This window comes from Epinephelus lanceolatus, chromosome 3 (genome assembly GCF_041903045.1).
Source record: "Epinephelus lanceolatus isolate andai-2023 chromosome 3, ASM4190304v1, whole genome shotgun sequence".
NCBI lineage: Eukaryota > Metazoa > Chordata > Actinopteri > Perciformes > Serranidae > Epinephelus > Epinephelus lanceolatus.
Window position 1 is genome coordinate 42,621,865 of NC_135736.1, and position 20,251 is coordinate 42,642,115.

Sequence of the window (20,251 nt, forward strand, 5' to 3'; positions counted from 1 at the left end):
TTCTGTATTTGTTTTTGGTCATTCACTATGTGTGTGTTAGGACAGTTCTCCGACACTTCAGTGATTCAATTCCAATCCCATGTTCTTGCTCCGTGTGTTTCTGCAATGGACTTCACTGCTAACTTTAGCTCTTCACCACTGATGAACACACTCAAACAAGAGAGAAAGAGGATCAGAGTGAGGAGGAATCAGCAGGAGATTCACTATAAATGAATTTAGGGAGAAAAAATAGATAAATAAAAAAATGTCCAGAGCGCACACTTCATATAGACAATTGTTTGTTCCTACCCTCTAATATGAGCTACAGGAGCATTTCCTAAATTAGCACTCTAAACATGTCCTCATTCCTGAACGATACAGTAGGTTGTTTGCTAATGACTACTAAAATTATATGTATGACTGTTTTGGTTGTAGTTTTAAACACATTGTTTACATGGTTACATCTGGGAAAATAACACGGTTTGGGTTAAGTGTGTTTGTTGCGTAACTTAAGTTCTACGCAAGTAAGTTAAACTAAGTATGTTACAGTTCCACAAGTAGCCTTCGTTTAACGTATCCTCTTAGAATGGTACGTACTGTATGATATCTTACAAATTAGCTCCGACGAATGATGTTATGTCCTTCATGCAAAGTTACAGAGTTAATGTAAAGTTATGGAGGTTAGATTCAGGCAAGTAGAGTTACTGTAGTAATGTTTAGGATAAGAAACATGGTGAGAACGTACCTTTAAAATAATCATACTCCGCTCAAAGTTCACATGGCTCCGACCTCCCGTCTCCTGGGGAGAGTCCCGAGGGAAAGTCCTGTGTTTTGTTACTCACCCACTGCCCTAAGCTACCGATCACTTCCTTATTTACTCCCATCAGCTTATTGAACACATCATCACAGCCTTCCAAAATATGTGGGTTATGCACAAATTACTGGCTCATGATTATTTGGGATACGCAGCCTACAAATTTGGGTGCACTGTTTTTCGTAGGAAAAAGCACAAACAGTTTATAAGAACAGCCTGCTACGTTACATTAACTTACATACATTACATTTTGTTACGTTAAAATAACTCAACGTTGACTTTTGGTTTTACACGGGACACAAACAGCAGTCACCAGAATCAGAGTCCTGTGTTTGTTTGACCAATCCATCACCCTGACTTCTACTGGACATGGACATAGATGCTCTTTAAACTGCGCCATCTTATGCTGCATTCTATTTACCTCGATAGTAGTTGTAGCTGGAAATAACATCACACCCAAGTTTATTGCTTTCCAGTACAACAAATGAGAAAACCAAGATGTTGTTAGCAATACCATTTCAAGCCAGGTTAGCCATTGTTCGCAATCAAAGTTGATAACAATTTGGTGCACATGTACATTGTTTATACACTGTAGCAACATGTCCATAGATAGAAGTTGGGTGGGACTGTGTGTATGACTGGTTTAGTGAGACACAAGTAAGATCAACATGCTTATAAACTGTATATCACAATGGCTTTTACTACCATTGATGTGTGGAGCAGCCATATTGGATTGTGAGGTTGGGGTTGGTCAGGGTTCTCTGACTTTCCGAGGGGTATATCTGACTTCAGGGGGCATTCCACTAGAAACTAGCGACTAGATTTGCAAATTCCCAGCACAGATGGAAGGCACCACAACTTTCTCCTTTGGTCCCATCAGTTACAGTTACTGCAGCCACTTGAGGTCACTGCCTAACAGTAAACATAAATATAAGTCTTAATAAACTACTTATACTAAAGACCTATGGGGTTATTTTTGGGGGTGAGGACAGTCTCCATATAGTCAATACTGTAGGATAACAATGTTTAGTTTACAATAGCAAACAACAACAACAACAACAACAACAACAATACAAACAGGCCAACATGTTGAGTGATAATGGAGAAGAATATTTGCAACTTTCAAAATTGAAAAAATCATTTATAGTCAATATTTTAAAAACTCTTTCTCTAGGCATATTGTCATGTTGCTCTTGACTTCCTTTTCTAAGTTGTGAACCACAGATGCAGTTAAAGTCCTGTATAACAGTGTAATCAGCATATCTAGAGACGATGACTCACTAGTCCTCTACAAAAAGCCTTATGTTCAAGGTCAAGACTGTAGGTCAAAGAGCTAACATGTATGTCTCCTCCTTAAGCCATGGGTACAATTTAAATAAGCAGATAAGTGCAGGAATGAGTGCGAAGAGAGACGGGCTAATTGCTGTGGATTTTCAGTCCTCCAAGGTATTGTCTCCCAGACCCTGCTGTTACAGAGGTGAACTTCTCTCTCCTCTCGTCTCCTGGGTGAAGGAGGGAGGTCCCAAGGCGGCCCTCCCTCCTCAGAAGTCAGTGTTAATGGGGGCAGAGGAGAGCAGAAGGAGAGAAAGACAAGAGCTCAATCAAGATTTCTGTTACTCTTTTTTTTTCACCCTGAGCTTTTTCCATTTTCTCTCTCTGTCTATCCTTCTCTCCTTTTTCACTTTTATATTCTCACTTCCTGTCACAGATTCTGTGTTTCTGAGTCCTTCCGTGGTGTGTGTTGGCTGGTATCCACAGTGCGGATGATACCAAGCTGACACATTTGTCCAAAAACACCAGCCTACACAGAGCCCACCTTATCTGCTGTCACCTGTTTGTCATTATTTTGCATTAGTTTGTTTACAGTAATCAGGGATTTATAGGGCAAGCAGCGCTGTCAGTGAGAAGTCTGTTCATGTCCTATAGAGCTGTGAAGTGGGAGCAGTTCTCATGGGCTTCGGAAGTAAGAACTTCTCTGAGAATGACTCCTCATGTTTTGATCCATCATCATGATCTTGTGCCACCCACTGACCAAATATCAATCTGCAGAGTGCATTTATGCTCCAAGGAGATGCTCCAAACTTTTTGCAAGGCATACGAAAGGGTTCATTGCTGATTCAAATGGACTATTTAAATTTGTGATTCTTCCACTATGACAGGTCACATCATTCAGGCTTCAAGGCTGACCAGTCTTCCTTAAAGGGACAGTTCACCCCCAAAATAAATATATATATATATATATATTCCTCTTACCTGTAGTGCTGTTTATCGATGGAGATTGTATTGGTGTGAGTTGAAAAGTGTTGGAGATATCGGCCATAGAGATGTCTGCCTTCTCTCGAATATAATGGAACTAGATGGCACTTGGCTTGTGGGGCTCAAACCGCAAAAAAATACATTTGAAAAATTCAACAGCAATGTCTCTTTCCAGAAATAATGACCCAGTTACTTAAGATAATCCACAGACCTTGTCCTGAGTAGTTTCATGTAGGTACTCTGTAGTTTCTGCCAAACCTCAGATGCTACCTGTATCACCATGTAGACGGAAGCTTGCATTTACTACTAGTTCAGCCAGCACCACTGAGCTAGCTAAAGTTTCAGCTTAGCCAAGGAAGATGTCATTAATATTCATATCTCACGCTATCACGTCCATAAGCAGATGCATGATCCTTCTGAGCGGTGATATGGTTGGCGGGTGTAGGTCGGTAGAAAGAATTAGCTCCGACATGAAACGAAAGACTGTAAAAATAATGGACGTAGCTACTGTGACCTCACCCACTGTTTTGTGGTTTTCTGCATTTCAGCTGTCGCTATCTTGATTTTTCCAGCCAGAGGTGACCATATTTGGGTGAGAGGGGAGCTGTGGATCTGACTGAGAAGCCTATTGGTAGACCGCCTGTCGCTCAAACTGGCCTGCCTGTAATCATGAGTAACTTTAAGCTTTCACAACATGTAAACGGGTCAGTTATATAAAAAATCATCCGCCATACAGTTGTCATGAATGGTCACAGAAACCAAAACAGTTTTTTGTACCAGGCTGTAAACATGTTTATTTGTACTGTAAAGCTGTGCATTTTAACATCTATGGGGACGGACTGGCCTCTGGAGGCGGCCTCAAGTGGCCCTTTAAAGAACTGCATTAAGAAGCTCACAACAAGGTCTGTGGATTATTTTGAGTAACCGGGCCGTGATTTCTGGAAAAACATATTGCTGTTGAGTTTTCCACAAGCAATCTAGTTCCATTTTATTTGAGAGAAGGCAGACATCTCCGTGGCTGATATCTCCTGCGCTTGGGAACTCACACTGAACAATCTGGATTGATTCTTAGCACAGCAAGTGAGACAAGAAATATATATATTTTTATTTTGGGGTGAACTACACTTAAACATCAGTGTTCCAACCAAAACACTCAGGGCCGAATTCACAAAGAATGAACTGCGGCCGCTGATAGCACCTTGAATTGCACTTCATTTGCACCCGCAGTTTGCAGAGGAGTGCCCAGTTTGCACCAGCTTTCTAAAGACGTTATTTACTTCACTCAAACTGCATGTGGCTATTAGCGCTGGTGTTAGTGAATTAGACGTTGTTTATCAATGAGGCTCATTTGCATAGAAAGGGGCAATTTTTCCACCAAATATATACATATTACCTCATTTAAATACGTGCAAATAACACCGGAGCACTGAGACACAATCTGCTTGGCAGCGCAATTAGTGCAGCATTTCACCCTCTGCGCGTGCTTTGTGAATTAGACGGTATCTGTTTGCTCCATTTTTACCGGTTTAGCGGCCGCAAAAGCCACGCAATCCTTTTGTGAATTCGGCCCTCAGTTTCAAGCCTCAATGTCTGCAAGTATTGGCCCTGCTTAAGTGTCCTTGAGCCAAACGTTAAGTCCTGACCATCTCCAGGATCACTGTTCTGTAGCTGACGTTGAACTCTGACCTCCCTGTGGCAGGGGGTGGGAGGGTGTAGAAAGACCTTCCCCACAACTATAATGAAAGAGCCAGATTACAGTATCATTAAAAGCAATTCAGACATAATATATCTTAATGACTCAGGGTGACTTTATTTGCCTTACAAACACAAGAGGATAAGATGATAATGACTGATCCCTGTGGAGAAATCTAGTCATTAGAGCAGCCAATAGCAACAGGAGCCAATAAAGACACAATATATATAAACTAAACATCACATCGGGGGTGGTTCATTTGGAATGCACCCACCAACTTACATTAGACATTAGAACAGAGTATCTTGGATAAAGAAGAAACATTTATGATGTACAATATGCACGCTGCCCTGCTGTTTCACTTTGTTAAAATCATAAAGTGCCAGAGTTGGGACTAAATCATTGTTTTGCAAGTCACAAGTGCCTCCAAGTCTTCGCACTCAAGTCCCAAGTCAAGACAGGCAAGTCCAAAATCCCTGACTTTGAGTTTGGATTCCTGAACATGTCATGACATGCTCTTCATCAAATGTAATTCCACTTTAACAACAGAAAAAATTATATTATGTTTTAAAAAATCATGAATGCTTTTGTGTATTTGTGTAAATGTGCATATATTTCATTAAAAAAAAAAGGTTGTTGGAAGTTGTTACATTCCTGTCTGTATTTTTTGACCCATATATTTTACTGCATTTTGTTTTTTGCCGACCACCATTTTGTTTTTGTATACATTTGGCGTCAGTTTTTCAAACTGGGGCTCAGTGATATTACAGTAGTTCTTCATGCTTCTCTGCTGCAACTTGACTGGATGCTGTCGGATTGGTTCAAATTGAATATGGGGAACTTACGTCAACTTGCAGGCAATGCAGTGTTGATGATCGTTGATTTAAGAAATGAACTGAATTGTGGCACTCTTATTAAATATACTTTTTCATCTTCAGGCTTAGGGAAAACAAGTATTTTTAAGTCAAAAGGCTTGGGTGCGAGTTAAGTGCAAGTCTTTTTTGATTTTGTTAAGTTGGGTCCATCCATCCATCCATCCATCCATCCATCCATCCAATTTCATCCACTTATCCAGGGCCGGGTCGTGGGGGCAGCAGGCCAAGCAAAGCACCTCAGACGTCCCTCTCCCCAGCAACACTTTAAAGCTCCTCCTGGGGGACCCCAAGGCGTTGCCAGGCCAGATGAGATATGTAATCCCTCCAGTGAGTTCTGGGTCTGCCCCAGGGCCTCCTACCAGTGGGACGTGCCCGGAACACCTCTAACGGGAGGTGCCCAGGAGGCATCCTGATCAGATGCCCGAACCACCTCAACTGACCCCTTTTGACAAGAAGGAGCAGCGGCTCTACTCCAAGCTCCTTCTGGATGTCCGAGCTCCTTACTCTATCTCTAAGGCTGAGCCCAACCACCTCACAGAGGAAACTCATTTTGGCCGCCTGCATCTGCGATCTCATTGTTTCAGTCACTACCCAGAGCTCATGACCATAGGTGACACACACCATAGGTTGGGACGTAGATGGACCAGTTAATTGAAAGCGTCTACTTCCAGCATCACTACGGAAACCGCACCAAACCACAGATCCATCTCACGCTCCATTCTACCCTCACTTGTGAACCCTGAGACCCTGAGATACTTGAACTCCCTTGCATGAGGCAGTAACTCTCTTCCAAATTAAGTCTTGGGTCGTCAAATTTGTGACTCAAATTTAACTCAAGGTCAAGTCATGTGTCTCAACTTCAGACTTCTATGAACTGTTGTAGTAGATATTGATTTATCTTTAAAAATGTTTGTAAGCTCATATAACATGTTGCACTTTTTTGAAAGGCTGATAAAAGAAACCTTCATTGAGAGACTGCAGTGAGTTACAGAAGTTAGTGGAACAGCGGATAACCCGGATGTGATGTCAGGATTTCTGCTCTCTATAGACATCGTACAGCCTGTAGTAAAACAGCAGAGAAATATTCTTTAGCACATGCGCCACTGATCCTGATGCGGACATCTGAGCTATGTATTAGAAACGTCCTTTGGTTGAGGTCCGCCTTTACCCACTTCTTGTCTCTCTTTCTCCCTCTCTCTGTTTCTTCCTTTCTCTCTTTCTCTGGAAGTTAAAGGGCCAGTGGAGCCTGATTAGGATGCAGAGGAGGAAGGCTCTGCTGCAAATTGAAAACATATTGATTCTCCTCATGCTTGGAGGGAGAGGGGGCGAGAGACAGAGGGAGAGAAGGAAAAAGACAGGGGGAAAGAGAGACAGAGAGAGAGAGAGAGAGAGAGAGAGAGAGAGAGAGAGAGAGAAAAGAGGGTAAAATCTGGTGATGAAACAGAGAGGGAAAGACAGTTGCCCAGTGCTAGTAGCAACTTGTGTGGATGTCTGGTCTCAGTCACACACGCAAACACACACATATGCATTTTTTTTCATATACTAAGATAGCATCCCATGGGTTGAGGGCTCTATGGTCACCATGGCAACGGGGTCAGGGCAGCAGTTTGTGCATTATTTGCGTGAGTGTGTGCGTGCGTCTTGTACATGTGAGCGCATGCTGTCATGTCCAGCTGTGGCGGGGAGAGGCCGCGGGATGCCGATGAGAGAGGACAGCGTATAACACGTACAGATGTGCTGACTGCACAGTTTCCATGGGAACAAGCCCCCCCCACCCCCGCCCCCTCCACCCCACCCCACTCTCACCACCACCTCCACCACCAACATATCCCTCCTCCTTCCATTGCTCCTCATTGCTCTTGCAAAGGCTTGACAAGCTCCACTAATACGTCTTGCTGCGTCTTTATGTGTGTCCATGCATTCCTGGTAGAGCTCTCAGATCAGCTACAGCTCAATCTATCTTGTTCTGAGTGCGCGAGTCACATCCCCTAAGTGTGTGTGTGTGTGTGTGTGTGTGTGTGCATATTAGCATGTGTGACATGCTTGTCTCATTCCTTAATCAAGGATGAAGGCGAAGAAAGGAGAGTGTGAGGGAGGTGTTGGATGTTATCAAACAGAGTGGCTTTCTGTCTTGCGTGCACACACACACACACACACACACACACACACAAAGGAAGAATTATTTGTGTGCACACAGACATCACAGTCATTGCTGGTACCCCGTTGACAGGAACTGATTTATTGTGTGTGTGTGTGTGTGTGTGTGTGTGTTATAACTACCAATGCTGATCATAAAGCACATTCTTGTCTGGTCTTCTGTACAAAAGCTGCCATCATATGGTTATCCACTGCCACTGCGTGTTTAATAACTCTAAAGTGTTGGTGGCAATAGTGGAAAATCCATATGTGTGCACACTACATGCATTACATAGCATGTGCACATCGTTGTTTGTATCTATTTCAGACTGCTCTGAGTCCTGCATGACCATTAAGTCTTGCAGAGAATGCCAAAATAATGAGCACTGCTTTTGATTGCTTATCAACAACTTTCCCATTAAAATAGCCAATTAGAGAACCACCTCTTACATAAGAGTCACATCTAGCATTTAAAATGTTAAATAAAAATCTAAAGCATCATTTCTGCACACAAAAATAATGTTTGCTGTATTTGTGTGTGTACAGTTAAAAGGTTGTACTGGCCGAGAGTCAAACCCACATCTCTGCAGTACCACTCTCCCACCAATGCAAAGATGTTCTAAGAAGTCTGGGGGACCTCTGTAGGTCTACTACTGGGTTGCAATCAATTGTATTCTTCTATTGGATTGCCCTGCACTTTGCTGCCCTCTAGCTGAGTTGATGAAAAAGTAAAAGTTACCAAAAGCATTAAGATGAAGTCAGATGTGGGTGATGAGTCCCCCTACAATTACCAGCAAAAAAAAAAAAATTATATATGTGCATGTGTGTTGGGCTTTGGGGCTTGGTACCCAATCTCAAAGTGCAATCCCAAGCAACAGCAACACCAGAAAGAGGGAACATGAGAAGCCCAAAGAATATCAAGGCCTGAAAGAGGAGCTAGAAAAGATGTGGGGAGTAAAGGCAACAGTGGTGCCAGTGGTAATCAGAGCTCTCGGGGCTGTGACCCCCAGACTGGGAGAGTGGCTCCAGTAGATTCCAGGTACAACATCTGAGGTACCAGTCCAGAAGAGTGCAGTCCTGGGAACAGCTAAGATACTGAGCTGAATCTTCAAACTCCCAGGCCTCTGGTCCAGGACCTGAGCACTGACACTGGGCAAGACGCAGGGAACACCCTGAACAGGTCGCCGGATTATCACCATTTACCCTCAATTTGGAGACCTCGCTTAACCTAACCTCCACGTCTTTGGACTGTGGGAGGAAGCTGAAGACCCAGTGACACAGTGAGGACATGCAGACTCCACACAGACGGGGCCCCAGCTGGCTGGCAGGTTCGAATACTGACCCCACTTGCTGTGAGGTGACAGTGCCCAACAATAACGACAATAATAATAATGCGGATATTTTTATTATTATTACTATTATAGAATAGAAATAACTGTATTCATCCTAGTGTTGTGTCGTTCGTGAATGAATTGTTCAAAAGAGCAAATCTGTTGAGTAAACACACTGAACTGAATCACCTCCGGAGCTGATTCGTTCATTTTTCAGTTCAGTTGAGCTCGGCAGTGAGTGTGCAGGCCGGGAGTGGAACTGCCGATTCGGTCTGTGCGAACGATGAATCACTCACGAGGCAGCCAGGGTGCAGGGAGGGACTGCCTACCGTGTGACGAATCACTCGGTGAAAAAATCACTTGGTGAACGACGTAACCCCAATCCCCAAGTGATTCAAATCAGTTCCTCTGAGCGATACACTTTCATAGGGTCCGTTTTCTCCAAGCTAACGGCTAATGTAGCCAGGAGTCAAGCCACGTGAACACAATCACAAACCTCGCCATTGTTTTAACAGACTTAAGCCCCTTTTACACTGCCAGATTTTCCGCAAATGTTGGGACGTTTTGCCGGCCAGCTGTGAGCATTTATACACACAGAGCCGGATTGGCGAGTTGATCCGAGGTGCCCAGTTTTCCGCCTCGTAGGGTAGACATATTGGCGGAACTCTTTTAGTTTAAACAGACCGAGGCGGCCTTCAGCCATGGGAGGGGCTGTTGATGACTTGTGGGAGGAGCTGTTGATGACGCTGCACGTGCAACCCACTGGCGGTGGATAAACAGGAAACAGCTGATAGCAGGAATTAGCGAGCAGCTAGTAGCAAGAGGGAAACACAAACCTGACAGACACTGTAAAGATGAGCAACTGGGGAGACAAGGCATTGCGCGCCCTCCTTGCCCTCACAAATGAAGAGGCCATTAACCGTCAGATGACAAGGACGGGGGGAAACGGGCCGGGCAGAATCGCCGAAGGACTGACCAGCCGTGGCTTCCCTTCCACGTCACTGTTAACATCACACGCTGAGCTACACGTTTTGTTACTTGCTCACGCCCCCCATTGCCCCGAAAAAGGCGCTTTCTGTATAAACAAAAGTAGGCAGGCGGCATTTTGCTGCACTCCCTGATTTTGTTTTTTTACTGCCAATGCTGAAAGAAGACTGATTGGGCTTTCCTGCAAATTTGCACAATTCCTATCTAAAAAGGGCTTTAGTTTCCAGATAAACAAACTTAAAAGGTTAGGCTGGCCAGTAATGAGACTCACCAGTGCAAGGCAGATGCAGCAGCAGCTCAGCCGTGTATCAGTTCAGTAAGTCGGACTACGCAGTACAGTCGGGGCTCCTCCCGCCAAGCACTGAACGATTAGGTGAACGAGTCTTTTGAATGAATCTTTTTAATGAACTGATTCTAGTGATTCAGTAACATCACAAGAACTGCTTTGCCCATCACTAATTCATCCCCGAAGATTAATTATTATTATTATTTTCATGATTATTATTATTATTATTATGGTCTGTTTTTATTACCATTATTAAAATTAATAATTATTATCATGTAATATTTATTATTGTTACAAGCCCTAAATGTGCCTTACATTCTTGTCAAGACACCAGATAGCTTATAACAAAGGAAAAATGTGACAGACAAAGACATGATGTAGCCTTTATAGATGTGTGTGCATATATGTTGTGGTTAATTATCCACGATTAAATGGACAAAACCCTTTCTTTTCTTAACTTCGTTCTTTACTTTGACTAATATCAACAAAGCCTTGAACATGAAAGGGTCTGAAGAGAGCAGCTTCAGGCTCCACTGCTGATTTACGACAGTTTCACAAACACACAGCCGTCTCGCTTTACGGTAGCGTGTGTCGCTCGAGCCTGGCAGCTGTCAGAAGGTAATGAAACAAAAAACACTCTTAAATGCTTCTGCTTTTCACGCTCGTATTTACCATATTATCTGACATTATTTTATAACTCCGTCTTGTGGTTTTACTGTTTCACAAACTCACCAGTGTTTCTGCTCCCGACTAACAACGACTAACGTTACTGCTAACGCTCACACATGCTAACTGCTAGCTAAACACACCCCGTCTGCAAGTCACCTGTAAACTAGAAACTATCACTGTTCAGAGGTTGGGAGCAGTGCACAGGTTTTGTTTGTTGGCATTATCTCTGTGAGGAAATGGCTGTCTGATATCCACAGCATGTTTAGTAAATTAGCGACTTAGCTAAACTGTCTGCATGCTCTGCTAGTGTACTACAACAAGTACAACATCTCAGACTGTGCATATGAGCAGGTCTCACATTTGAAACATGGCAGCAATAACTATGTGAATATGTTAGCTGACCAGTGGTGGAATGACGTTACATTTACTCTTGTACCACATGTAAATACAGTTTTGAGGAATTTGCATTTTACTGAATGTTTCCATTTAATTCTACTGTAAAGTCTTTTGATTTAAAGCAGTATTATGTCACTGATCTACCCAGTAGTACACAAAGTATTCAAAATTGGCCCCACATTTACAAAGTACAACCAGGGACAAGGGAGGTTTCTCTAACAATTCCCCTTTCATTTAAACAGGAGTTTAAACTTAATTTATTAGTGTGAAGGTTAGGAATCACTCAGAAACACAGTTATAGTTAAGCACAATTTAATAAATAAGGTTAAACATTGTCCAAAAAAATATTGTGTGTATTTTAAGAGCCATTGTAAATGGTCAATCACATTTTTACAACCAAATCCTATTTTAAATCCCCCTGAAATGTGTGGCATTTTGCGCAGTGTAGGCCTATGATGAACATTGCACATCATCCTGCAAAATATAGCAACAACTCACTAAATAAAAGTTTAAAAAAACAATTTTGAAATTGGGTTTTTAAAGCCCAGTTCAGACCAAAGATTTGTGACGAGACAAGTTGAAACAGGCAGCTCGTTGCAATGCGTTGTTCTGAAACGTTCTAAAAACCTGCTGCTTCACACCAATGCAACTAGATGAGACAGTGTATCATCTCTATGCAACAGCTCTCTGTACTTCTGTTGTGATTTCCAGCTTTCCAGGCTGATTTTGTGGCTGAATATAATTTGTAGCTTCTTGAAATATGAATGAGGATAGTGATAGTGAGATACTGGCTACAGCTGCATTTGTAGTAGTGATGAAATGGTAAAAAACATTAAAAAAACGAGCATCAGATGGACTTTATTGATAATAAATACGCCACATTTATATAAATAAGCAGCGTCAATTTATCAGTCAGTGAGAATGTCTATGTCTGCGGGGGCGTAAGCACATACAGCGAGCAGCAGCAGCGTCCCACCGTCCAACCCCGGCACGCGATGAGGATGGAAACAGAGGGCTCGGCCACAGCAGGCGGACGCGCTGTCTGCGTTCATTTTGACTTGACCAGCGGACTTCACTACAAGCTGATAGGCTGTAGAAACAAGTGACATGCTTTATGTCCTAAAACCAGCCGCTGGTGATTTGGCCAGCTGAGTTGCAGGTGACACAATCAGACGGTCAGTTCACACCGCTGCTTCGTTTCTCTGCAGTACTCCAAAACAGTTTCGTTTCCTCGCAAATCTTTGGTTTAAACTGGGCTTTACTTGTAATGGAGTTTTTTACACCATGGTATGTTTTACTTAAGTTAAGGATCCTCTTCCACCACTGTGTCTGGCTAACTGGTATGTTTATGACCCGCTCAGGCAATGCGAATTGGACTGCCCAGTGCAGAGACACTGCAAGGTGGATCCTTGAAAGCTTTGGTTGTGGTGAGTGTGTGTTCCTGTCATGCTCCACGCTCTATATAGATGTCTCTAACACATTTGAATAGTTTGTCCATGTCTTTTTTAACTCCATGTCTTGCTCTAATGCTCTAATGTATGTAACCTGTTGTTGGTTGGGTTTCATCCTCTTCCTCCTCCTTTTCTCCTCCCAGACGGTGCTCCTGAGTGTGTTTATGTTCCAGCTGCTGAGGACTGTTGGACTGAGGGCGTTTTCCATGGCATCTGAGACGTACACATCAGGCACACACTCTGCCGCTTTCGTCACTTGTCCTAATGACACAGTGGCTAAAGACCTGGCCAGGTGATACAATCAGCAGCAGCTTAATTCTGTTTTAGAAATGTGTGAAATGTGTAACCTTTTTTTTCAACATGATTATAGAATAAAAGATAAAGTAAAAGTTGGGAAAATCCTCTCTTCTTGGTGTGTCTCTCCTCTGTTACTCAGTCGAATGAAAATGAGATGTCCCGTTTGATTGTAAATAATTTTAGCTCATATTCTTCATCAGCCTGCAAAACAAATGCACATTTTTGTTTCTGCCATTCACTCATTATCATTTAGCATTCTTGCCAGTTTGTTCATGCAAATTCATGTGTGGCTAATTCTGTATTTTCTTCTGTCTCTCAGGGGTATTGTGGAAAGGAAGCTAGCTGCGTGTGTCAACATCGTCCCAGCAATCACATCGGTGTAAGTTTTAAGATGGCTGCATTTCACTGTTATGTCTGGTTGGTTTGTCTGTGTTTTAAATATTCACAGGGTGTTTTTGCTTAATGACGGGTTTCTTGGGCAGCATTTGAAATAAATGATTTTATCCTTTAAAAATTGGTGCTTTTTAAACAAATGAATAATGACAAGAAGGATTTATGAGATGACAGATTCCTTATGTTTTTTTTCTCCTTCAGATATGAATGGCAGGGTAAGATTGAAGAGGACAATGAAGTGCTTCTGGTGAGTATTGACTGAAGTGTTGTAATAATTTATGCTGTGAAATTATCAATCTAAATGCAGCAAAATCCTTTTAATACATGGGGTTAAATCCTGTCACTGCTACCATTCATGTAAATGCTGATATTGCTACAGCTGCAATTGTATTACAGCTCTTCTTACTTCTACCACATGCACTACTAGTACTAACTGCTGCAGATAGCATTACTGCTACAACTAGCGCTAGCACTAATGATCAAAAACCTAATTGCAACTTCTTCAAAATTTCCTGTCAATTGAATTTATAACTGAAAACACGGAGCCCATTTCATAGAAGATACAGAGATATATATCATCAGTCAGTCTGTAAATACCGAGGTATGATTTTTGTCCATATTGCCCAGCCCTAAAACAAAGCATCAGAATGTCACATCAGTCCAGTCCCGCCAGCTGTCCCTTTAACACAGATGTTGATTTGTTGCTGCTACTGCATCCACTCCCGACTAAGAGGCAAGACGACTTTGTTCCCCCTGTTCTACGATCTTACCTTTTATACAAAATGGTGAGGTGGAATAACAGCGTGACATTCGTGCCTTGAACCGGCTGTGTGAAAGGGGCTGCAGCCTTTGTCATACAGGGTGAGAGAGGGAAAAAAATTCGGGTCATCCTAGACACAGAATAGTTTTTTAAATACCAAAGAAATACGCCTGTGATAAAGCAATAAAATTGTCTCAACTGTCTGATGAGCTGTGGAGCTGACCCAGTGTCTCTGTCCTCTTTAGATGATTAAAACAAGAAGTACCAAGGTGCCTGCTCTTGCCGAATATGTCCGGTGAGTTTATTTTTAAACTCAGTGCAGAAAACACCTTCCTCCAACCCAGCTCTCACGGGAACACTGTGTTGCTCCATTATCTGCCATGACTCAAGCGGTCAAAGAGTATGGATTTTATTACTGCTGCTTAAGTGTACTGTGTGTCTTTCTGTGCTCCCAGCTGACTCATAACTGCACGTTCTTCTCTTCAGCTCTAACCATCCTTACGAGGTGGCCGAGGTCATCAGCCTGCCTATTGACCAGGGCAACCCGCCCTACCTCAAGTGGATAGGGGAAGTAGTCCCTGAGTAAGGATGGATGAGTGGATGAATTAATTCATGGATTAATGTTGAAAAACATGTACACAGTTACTGTTTCCTTTGAAGAGATGTTAAGACACTATCCAAATCTATAATGGTATTTCTAACTGCATACGACCAAGAGTTAGAAGACAATTAAAAGTGGCCATTGTGTGAATAAGTACCACACTGGGAGTTTTGAAATAATTCAAATTATGATAGAGCTAAGATATTTCCTTTTTGCTGTGCTCCAGCCATCATTTGATTCTTTTAAGTGTTGAATATTTTCCCTTCCAGTATGTTTACCTCTAGAGGGCAGCCTTGGTCTTTAATTTTCAGAGTCAACCAGGTGCAGAATGAACTGTGCTGCAGCTTTGACTTGTCTGGAAATGCCACTAAAATGTTTGAACAGACATCTGATAGATTTCCATGGTGAAAGAAGCATTTTTGCAATAAAGAGGAGGATAATTTTTTAATTGGTTTGAAGTCTTTCTTGGTGAACAACACACAGTAAGGCTGAGGTCATAATGACGAACATGACAACAGTTACATACATGTAATGTACACACTACATACTGTATACATGTATACGTGCAGAAGTTCAAGTGACACAATTGCATACAACACCACGTTTTATTGAAGGACAAAAATATTTACACACCACTATAATCTGTGGTGCAGCACGGTGGTTAGCGCAGTCATCTCACAGCAAGAGGGTTCTGGGTTCTGTCAGGTTTGCATGTTCTCCCCATACCTGCGTGGGTTTTCTCCGGGTCCTCCTTAAATCCAAAGACATGCAAATAAACTTAACAAGGGACTCCCTTAGGAATAAATTGAGTGTCAATGACTGTCTATGTGTGCCTCTTGCCCAGTGTCAGCTGGGATTAGCTCTAGCTCCCTCAGAACCCCCTGAAAGGATAAGCTGGTATAGCTAATGGAGGATGTATAGAACATCATCTGTAAACATTTATTTAGCCCACTCTCACCACTTTATATTTTACCAGTGCTCTGACAACATTGCAGATTATACATCAAAATGCAAACACTGAAAACAAACCAAGAAAAAAACGTGGCAGATTGTATAGATATAATCTGCCCATCTGGAATTTGACATAAATCTCTGAGCCATAATTAAATGTGACATAAAATATAGAAACCACAGTACAGTACATAACACACACTAACTATTTCAACTGCCACAACCCATGGTTTTCTTCACATTGACCATATCAACATAGTAACAATAAACATAAAGCAGAGAATCCTCAAAAAATATATATATCTGTGCTAAAAATGACACTTGACATAGATGTTCATCGCCGACAAGAGTTAAAAGTTGTTGTTTTTTATGCTCCAGTGATGCATATAGTCTGTTATGTGTTAGAGAGAAATATCTTCTACATGTTGCCTTCATAATTTAAGAGGATGTAATAAATACATAAATACAATCACACACTGGTATACAGGGTGTGCAGTTTTCTTACTAGCATATTTTTGAGACAAAATCATATCTTAAAGAGTTCCCCTCACAGAAAAAAAGATTTTAAACCTGCTTCCTCCGATTTACTGTGGAGGGTTGCTGGCACTGTTATGTGTTGCGCATCTCAGGTAGCAAGCTAAAGCATGTAGTCAGGTAACCTCAGAGGTCCAGTGTGTAGAATTTGAAGGGATACATAGGCAGAAATGAAATACAATGTTTATAACAATGTTTCTTAGTTTTCTCAGTTACCTGAAGGTAAGAATAGTGTTTCTGTAACATTTAAGGGATAGTGCACCCAAAAATAAAAATTCAGCCATTACCCACTCACCCATATGCCGAGGGAGGCTCAGGTGAAGTTTTAGAGTCGTCACAACACTTGCGGAGATCCCAGGGGAGAGGAGGTAGCAACACAACTACACCTAATGGAGGCTTACGGCGCCCCAGATTGAAACGTCCAAAAACACATAATTGAAACCACAAAATATCTCCATACTGCTCGTCTGTAGTGATCCAAGTGTCCTGAAGCCCCGACATAAAAAATTGTTTGGAAAAACGTCATTTGAACTCTGTTTTTAGCCTCATTGTAGCCTGTAGCTCTGACTGCCTCTCTGTACACCGTGCTCACGTGTGCGCTTGTGCGCGAGACCAGCGAAAGCACGTGAACACACATGAATGCGGTGCCCATGTCTCATGGTCTCGCGCACACACGTGAGCACGGTGTACAGAGAGGCAGTTACAACTGCAGGCTAGCCTGGAAATCCAGACCCAAATCTCGAAAGATTGAGGGTCTGGCTATGAGTTATGAAAATGGCCCAACTCGAGGGCGGCACCAAGCATGCATTTGAAAATATCACTGCACGCAATTGGATAACACTACGACCAATCAGAACAATACACGGGGTAATGTATCCAGAGCTTAGCTACCAGAAATGCAGCAACAGAGTTACACTGATGTCCCGCTCCATGGACGTATGCTCACACATGCACAGTACTGATGTTACAGAAAGGTTCGACAAAAGCACTAAACAGCTGACAGTAAAATGTGTTTTAGAAAACACAACAATTAAGCTTTGTGGGCTGTTTTAGTAAGAATAAAAAGTAAACAAAGCTGACATTTTTCATTTCACAATGGGTCATTAGTTATGTCCCACTGGGATATGATTCATACAATGCATTAGCCATTTCAGAACATGATGTTCCTGATCAAAAGAAGTCCTTGTGGCAGTCCTTTTTAACATGACAGCAATAAATAAATATATATTGTTACAGAATATAATATTTAAAAAGATAAAGTATTTATCAGGGTTACATTAACCTGGGATGACCGTCATAGTGTAAAGTCTGGTCTTTTGTCCGTTTAAAGGGGAACACAAGCTGAAATTAAGAATTCCACCATGTTATCTCCATTGCCTTGGAAAGGTCAGTCAATATTTGTGAACATGACCTACTCTCTCTCAAAACCAGAAATCAAGTAAGTAACTTGTGATGTCATGGGCTATAAAGTGTGAAGCTGCTCCATAGACCATTTGTAGACCCACAGAAAGTTTTTCTTTTTTATACCCAAATGAGCTTCATTTGACTGTAGTGTTCTCAGCTCTGAAACAAAAAAATGTACCAATATACTCAGAACATTCCCCTGGGGGCACACAGTGTCATCTAGATCAGTGGTTCCTAACTGGAGACTTTAAAAAGTGCCTTTCTCTCTGGTCTCCTCCAGAGAAGGTCCATCTCTGATGCAGCTTAAGGCGGCATGGCCAAGAGTGACAATGGAAAAAGGGTATTCGAGTCTCCGCGGTGCATTCAGAATGGACTCGCGACCCACTTTTGGACCGTGACCCACTGACTTGGAATCACTGATCTAGAACATCTTTCCATATTTATTGTCTCGGGAGCAGCTCCAGACTTTGTACTTTGAGAGTTGTTTGAGATTACAAATATTTTTGGACTGTCTTTAACCAAAGTAGAAACATACATGAATTTTGAAAGTGGCCGTTGTTGCCCTTTAAAGGGACCAGACCAGTTGGCAAAACAGTCTCACAATCAAGTGAGAAATCAAGAACAAAAAATCTAAATCTAAAAAATGACCCATCAGTCTTGACCATACAAGTGTTTCTGCAGGTCTGCTTGCAACAATAACTGAACACTACCTCACATTACTTGCAGCCAGTGTTTCAATCCAACATGGCTGACATTATGCCTGATTTTAGATTTTGTCAGTTATATCTTTTTTTTTTTTTTTTACATCCTCACACCATGTCAAAAACAACTGCATTGATATTGGCAGATTGTTACATAATGCAAATATTAGCCAAGCAAAAGGTCCGACCACAACTTTAAGACAACAGTCACTTCACATGAACACTGAGCTGGTAATCTGTAACCCACAGTTGTTTGTAATATTCACAGCTGTTTCAAAAGTCTGAGAAATACTTTAAGTGGCACCAAAATCCACTGAACTCACATCATCTGTTACAAGGAGCTGATTTCGAGCACAGACTTATTGTCCAGGGATTCGTCAGGTTTTGACCTGCTGATTCTACATTTACTGGCCACAGGGGACGCTGCCTCAGCAGGATCAGAGCCTGGGCCTTTCTCAGCGCCTTCTCCATATTTAGCACTCTGACTCAAGTGCTCTGGATCAGGTTTATCTCTCTGCATGACCTGTGTCCTTGAGCCCTCTGTTACGCCACTGTGGTTTCCATTTTGTGACGTTTTGCATATTTCACTCATCTGTATGGCCCCTCCTGTTCCATTGACTTCCTCCTCTTCTTCTTTTTCACCACAGTCTTTCCTATGCACCTTGCTGACTCCTTCACTTTTCTGTGCTTGGAGCACAATGCCGCCCCACTCCTCTGTTGGTCGCTGTACCTCAGTGCCGGCCCTGTCGTTGTTCTTCACCCTGCGTGAAGCTCCGCACAGGGCCTTCCTGAAGCCTCTCTTGAAGTTGTCAGACAGAAATCCGTACAGTATGGGGTTGGCGCAGCTGTTGGCATATGACAGCACGACAACAAAAAAGTAGAGCCCCCTGAAGTCCCCAGGCAGGACCACAAGGAGGTTGACGATGTTCAGAACGTAGAATGGTAGCCAGCAAAACACAAACACTGCCACCACCACAACCACCATCCTGGTGATTTTACGTTCCGACCTCCTGCGCCGAGAGGACGTGGCCTGCGCCCGCTTTGCAACACTGCGCACCTTTGAAAGAAAAGATAAAGAACTTTTACCTGTCTTATTTAAACACATATGTTTACTCATAAAGGGTTAGCTCACCTAAATCAGTTTCAATTAGTATTTTTGTGTGCTAAGGTTCTGAGTCATCCCCACCTGAGATTTTTTCCTATGAACCCAGTATAAAGGTGAATGTATCTTCAAACCACATTGTACCTAAGAAAGAGTTTGTATGAAAACTGTTGACAGTCATGTGCTACATTCCTCCTGGGAATATACTTTGCTGTTTTTTGTCATTTTTTAGTACTTCAGAATAAATAAAGCAAAGAAACACGTTCTGTTTACGAGGACTGCACCCTGGTAGTCAACTAATCCTTAGTCGCCCAGAAAGGTCATTCGTCGGCAAGATTTCATTGGTCGTTTAGTCGCAGAAAACAAACATGAAACTCTATTAGGAGCTGCACCTTGTCAAAATAAATTAAAACCTATATGACTGGACCATGTGGGAATTTAATTTGAAAGGACAGCCAGAGGAAGTGACCACGCTCAGCAGTCAGACAGGAGTCAGGTTACAAACCAATCAGAGCTGACAGATATCTTTCCCGTCCTGTTTCTGTAAATATTCAGTCTGATGAATATGCGAAAGCAGGGCTAACCAGAGCTTTACATCTGTCCCATGGACGATAGGCCTATACACTTATAAACAG

The 20,251-nt window shown here is 42.3% G+C and overlaps 2 protein-coding genes across 5 annotated transcripts in view; one reads left to right on the forward strand and one right to left on the reverse strand.

Annotated features, from left to right (window-relative positions):
• The first annotated feature begins 10,878 nt into the window (after positions 1-10,878).
• LOC117254819 (protein CutA homolog) lies at positions 10,879-15,372 on the forward strand. 2 transcript variants are annotated; one of them, XM_033623238.1, is made up of 7 exons: positions 10,879-10,975; positions 12,784-12,849; positions 13,017-13,165; positions 13,490-13,549; positions 13,765-13,810; positions 14,569-14,618; positions 14,810-15,372. In XM_033623238.1, the coding sequence occupies exons 2-7, from the start codon at positions 12,787-12,789 to the stop codon at positions 14,907-14,909; spliced, it is 468 nt and encodes a 155-aa protein (XP_033479129.1). In that variant the 5' UTR covers positions 10,879-10,975; positions 12,784-12,786; the 3' UTR covers positions 14,910-15,372. The 2 variants fall into 2 exon arrangements, with proteins under 2 accessions (XP_033479129.1, XP_033479130.1); XM_033623239.1 differs by lacking the exon at positions 12,784-12,849 and having other exon boundaries at positions 10,907-10,975.
• Positions 15,354-20,251, reverse strand: part of sst3b (somatostatin receptor 3b) — an 80,610-nt gene continuing 75,712 nt past the window's right edge. For all 3 annotated transcript variants that reach the window (XM_078166395.1, XM_078166396.1, XM_033623469.2), the window contains exon 3: positions 15,354-19,571. In XM_078166395.1, the coding sequence (XP_078022521.1) occupies positions 18,846-19,571 (726 nt within the window). In that variant the 3' untranslated portion in view covers positions 15,354-18,845. The remainder of the gene's footprint in view (positions 19,572-20,251) is intronic.

Bases quoted from the DNA above. Each gene is read 5' to 3' on its own strand.
- LOC117254819 (XM_033623238.1), top strand. From the start codon at position 12,787: ATGCGAATTGGACTGCCCAGTGCAGAGACACTGCAAGGTGGATCCTTG. The intron at 12,850-13,016 runs GTGAGTGTGTGT...TTCTCCTCCCAG, and splicing joins CCTTGAAAGCTTTGGTTGTG to ACGGTGCTCCTGAGTGTGTT. The intron at 14,619-14,809 runs GTGAGTTTATTT...TCTTCTCTTCAG, and splicing joins GCTCTTGCCGAATATGTCCG to CTCTAACCATCCTTACGAGG.